Raw genomic sequence first — 4,648 nt, 5'->3', positions numbered from 1 at the left:
AAGGGCCGGGTGACGATCTCCAGGGACAACGGGCAGAGCTCGGTGACGCTGACCATGAACAGCCTCAGGGACGAGGATTCCGGATCCTATTTCTGTGCCAAACGTGCTGCTGCTTGGGGTGCTGCTGGTGGTGCTCATGATGAAGTCGCCCCTGATGGATCCCTGGCCCCACCTCAGCGTCCCCACCTGTCCCCAAACCCAGACCCTTCCCCAAACCTCAGCCCTTGACCCTTTGTCTCTTCTCTCCCATTTCCACCAACGCTGACCAAAACCCCAAAACCCGCCTGGTTCTGCCCCAAACCCAACTGGTTTGGTGCCAAAACTTGCCCAGTTTTTCCAGAAATCTCCACTTTGGGCTCCCAGTCGCTGCCGCTGGCACAAATCCCCCACCTTGACCCAAATCTGGGCTCAAACCCCGACCTTCAGAGCAAGGTTTGGGGAACAAAGTGGAGATTTGGGGTCAGGAGTTGTGGTTTGGGGTCAGCGGGTGAGAACTGGGGCCAGGACAGAGCAAGGCTGGGATCAATGGTCAAGAGCTGGGCCTGGGGCTGGGCTTTGGGGGAGGGGTCTGGGCTGGGGGGCAGGGGGCACTCGGAGAGGGGGGTGGCACCGTCACCAATACTAGCAGGACTAGCACCAGTGTTATAAGATTTGGCACAGAAATAGACGGCGGAATCCTCGTCCTTGAGGCTGTTCATGGTCAGCGTCACCGAGCTCTGCCCGTTGTCCCTGGAGATCGTCACCCGGCCCCTCAACGATGGCGCGTACCAGGTGCTGCCACCATCACTGGTGATACTTGCGACGAATTCCAGCGCCTGCCCGGGTCTCTGGCGGATCCACTGCATGCCAAAACTGCCAAAATCAAAGCCAGACCCTCGGCAGAGGAGGCGCAGGGACCCCTGGGGGGCTGGAGGTCCCCCCCGGACTCCAGCAGGGTCACGGCAGCCCGGAGCCCTGCGGGACAAAGGGGAGATGGGGATGGGCACAGCTCAAACATTGACCCAAATCCTGACCCCCGGCCCTGTCCCGATCCGCTCGCACCAGCGGGGCCCTGGTGGTTCCTTCACTGATCTCAGAGCGCCAAACCAACACGGAGGGGATTTCAGCATTGATCAAAACAAATGCAATTTTATTGAGCGCCCACAGAAGGATCAGAAAGGAGATAAAGGAGAGAGAGAGAGAGAGGGAGGGGAACGGAGCCGCCAACAGAGAGACAAAATCCGCGTGGTCCGGCCACGAGATCCAACTGGTCACATTGAGGGAAATCTCAAAGGTTTTGGTTAAATCAGGGATCTTTTATCGTGCTCTGCCGAGGGGGGAGCAGGCAAAGACAACGGAGAAGGATCAGCTGGAACCAGTGTGAAACCAGCACAAACCCAGCCCAGCAGCGGGCGGGGCCCGTGGCTGCAGGACTGGTTTCCGTGGGAAGCCGGTCTGGCTCCAGCGAACACACCTGCGGCCAGCCCGGCGCCGCCGTGCCGCGCTCACGGGGCTCTCAGCCCCGGCCCCTGCAGGGGCTTCAATCCCCGTCCCCGGCCGCGGCCGTGAGGCGGAGGAGGGATTTCCCGTGCGGGGATCACCGGGGTTACCCCAGAAATTCATCTGGCGGAGAAACGGGGAATCCCCGGGCTGCTGTGGGGAGCGGGGTCGGTGGAGCAGGTGTGAGGCCGTGGGGGCACAGCGAGCACACCTGGGCACGACCGCGGGGGGAGAATGCACCTGAACCCGGCCAGAGCGGCAGCCAGGGCCCGCAGGGTCTGGGGCTGTGTCCTTGGGAGGGCCGGGGGGGAAATGAGGGAAATTGGGAACGTCTCCTCCAGGTCAAGGCTTGAGCTGTTCCCATCCCCATCTCCCCTCTGTCCCGCAGGGCTCCGGGCGGCCGTGACCCTGCTGGAGTCCGGGGGGGACCTCCAGCCCCCCGGGGGGTCCCTGCGCCTCCTCTGCCGAGGCTCCGGGTTCAGGTTCGGGAGATATGGAATGTACTGGATTCACCAGAGACCCGGGCAGGGGCTGGAATTCGTTGCGGGGATCAGCCCCAATGGTGGCAGCACCCACTACGCGCCGTCGGTGCGGGGCCGGGTGACGATCTCCAGGGACAACGGGCAGAGCTCGGTGACGCTGACCATGAACAGCCTCAAGGACGAGGATTCCGGATCCTATTTCTGTGCCAAGCGTTTTGATGGTTATGCTGGCAACGCTGCTGCTGCTGTTTTTGGCGACAAGTCTGGCCCCACTCCCATGATGGTCACCCAATGTCTCCAATCCCAGCGATTCGTCCCCCAAATGCGAGCCCTTTTCCCCAATCTTGGCCATTTTCCCCTAAACTCCCTCCTTCCTGGCCCAACTCTTGATTTTTTCCCCCCAGTTTTGCCCATTTCTCCCAAATCTCGTCATTCCCCTCACCCTCGGGCCGTTTACCCAGAACCGCCCCCCAAATCTCAGCTTTTCACCCCAGATTTCCGCTCCCTTCTCTCGTGACCATGGGCCTGAAAATCCCTCAGGGGCAGCCCCAAATCTGCACCCCGGGCACCAAACCCCGCTGTGGGCACCGAATCCTGAGGGTTTGGCACAAATTTGGCACAGAAATAGGATCCGGAATCCTCGTCCTTGAGGCTGTTCATGGTCAGCGTCACCGAGCTCTGCCCGTTGTCCCTGGAGATCGTCACCCGGCCCTTCAATGAATCACCGTAGTAGGTGCCGCCACTGCTGTGGATACTTGCGAGCCACTCCAGCCCCTGCCCGGGCCTCTGGCGGACCCAGCCCATCCCAAAACTGCCAAAACTGAACCCGGACCCTCGGCAGAGGAGGCGCAGGGACCCCCCGGGGGGCTGGAGGTCCCCCCCGGACTCCAGCAGGGTCACGGCCGCCCGGAGCCCTGCGGGGAAAAGGGGAGATGGAGATGGGGGGATGGAAAGCTCAGGCACAGGCGTCCAATTCATTACTGAGTGCAGCGGGTCTAATTGCAGGGATTGGGATACTTTACGATACTGGGGAGACCTGTTGGAGATTTGGGGCAAGACAAAGGGAGTTTGGGGCAAAACCAGTGAAGGTTTGGGGATGAGGGAATGGCCGTGACCCTGCTGGAGTCCGGGGGGGACCTCCAGCCCCCCGGGGGGTCCCTGCGCCTCCTCTGCTGAGGGTCCGGGTTCAGTTTCGGGAGCTACGCCATGCAATGGATCCGCCAGAGACCCGGGCAGGCGCTGGAGTGGGTCGGGAGCATCAACACTGGTGGCGGCACCTGGTACGCGCCGTCGTTGAAGGGCCGGGTGACGATCTCCAGGGACAACGGGCAGAGCTCGGTGACGCTGACCATGAACAGCCTCAAGGACGAGGATTCCGGATCCTATTTCTGTGCCAAATCTTATAACACTGCTGCTGCTGCTAATGATGAGATGACGATGCCGGTGGCGGCCCCACTCCAGACGCAGTGCCCACAAACATCCTAAAGATCCCACAAGCTACCTCCAAATCTTTACCTTTGCCATCAACTCTTGACCATTTTCCCCCAAACTCCTCCATCATTGCCTCCACTATCTCATTTCTCTGGAGTTTTGACCATTTGACCCAAATCTCAAAGGTTCATCCCCAAAACTCTGCCTTTTGTGCCCCCGATCTCAGCGGGGTTCACTTGTGACCCTTGGCCCCAAACTCACCTGGTTCTGCCCCAAATCTCAGCTGCTGGCACCAATCCTCCGCTGTTGGCTCCAAGTCTCAACCAAGGTCCCCAAACCTTGGGGCAAATGGCCGAGATTTGGGGACAACGGGCCAGATTTGGGTCCGTGGGGGTCAACAATGGGGTCAAAGGTTACAGGGAAGGGACTGGGACATGGGGACAGGTGGGGACACGGGGATGGAAACGAGAACCAGCATGAGCCTCCCAGCCACCACCATCATAAGCGTTTTTGGCACAGAAATAGGATCCGGAATCCTCGTCCTTGAGGCTGTTCATGGTCAGCGTCACCGAGCTCTGCCCGTTGTCCCTGGAGATCGTCACCCGGCCCTTGAGCGATGGCGCGTACCTGGGGGTGGCACCATTGCCATTGATCCCTGCCACGTATTCCAGCCCCTGCCTGGGTCTCTGGCGATACCAGCCCATGTCAAAACTGCCAAAACTGAAGCCGGACCCTCGGCAGAGGAGGCGCAGGGACCCCCCGGGGGGCTGGAGGTCCCCCCCGGACTCCAGCAGGGTCACGGCCGCTCCCCCATTCCCAAACCTTCACTGGCCTTGCCACAAACTCCCCTGCTTTGGTAACAAATCTCCACCAGAGGTTTCCAGTATCATAAAATGCCTTAAACCCTACAATTAGCCCCGATCCACTCATTAATTAATTGCACACCTCCGCATGACCTTTCCATCCCCCCATCCCCATCTCCCCTTGTTCCCGCAGGGCTCCGGGCGGCCGTGACCCTGCTGGAGTCCGGGGGGGACCTCCAGCCCCCCGGGGGGTCCCTGCGCCTCCTCTGCCGAGGGTCTGGCTTTAATTTCGGGAGCTACAACATGTGCTGGGTCCGCCAGAGACCCGGGCAGGGGCTGGAGTGGCTCGCGGGGATCAGGTACGATGGTGGCAACACCTGGTACGCGCCGTCGTTGAAGGGCCGGGGGACGATCTCCAGGGACCACGGGCAGAGCTCGGAGACGCTGACCATG

General features: G+C 60.9%; 3 gene segments (V, D, J or C); 1 reads left to right on the top strand and 2 right to left on the bottom strand.

Moving 5' to 3' along the window:
- The window catches only part of LOC121352731, a gene marked incomplete at its 5' end in the record, with an annotated part of 2,304 nt that extends 2,076 nt beyond the window's left edge, over positions 1-228 (top strand). The window contains 1 exon segment of the V gene segment in view: positions 4-228. Within this exon segment, the coding sequence occupies positions 4-228 (225 nt within the window).
- Positions 229-480: 252 nt separating this feature from the next.
- LOC121352730 lies at positions 481-1,602 on the bottom strand. The segment is given in 3 exon segments: positions 481-494; positions 611-954; positions 1,590-1,602. Coding segments are annotated over 3 exon segments (371 nt in total).
- A 2,203-nt stretch (positions 1,603-3,805) lies between these two features.
- On the bottom strand, positions 3,806-4,647 carry LOC121352729. The segment is given in 2 exon segments: positions 3,806-4,197; positions 4,521-4,647. Coding segments are annotated over 2 exon segments (519 nt in total).
- Position 4,648: the final 1 nt, after the last annotated feature.

Source organism: Pyrgilauda ruficollis, unplaced genomic scaffold (assembly GCF_017590135.1).
Source record: "Pyrgilauda ruficollis isolate IOZ18807 unplaced genomic scaffold, ASM1759013v1 scaffold1941, whole genome shotgun sequence".
NCBI classification, from domain to species: domain Eukaryota; kingdom Metazoa; phylum Chordata; class Aves; order Passeriformes; family Passeridae; genus Pyrgilauda; species Pyrgilauda ruficollis.
This window is presented reverse-complemented; position numbering and strand designations above follow the sequence as displayed.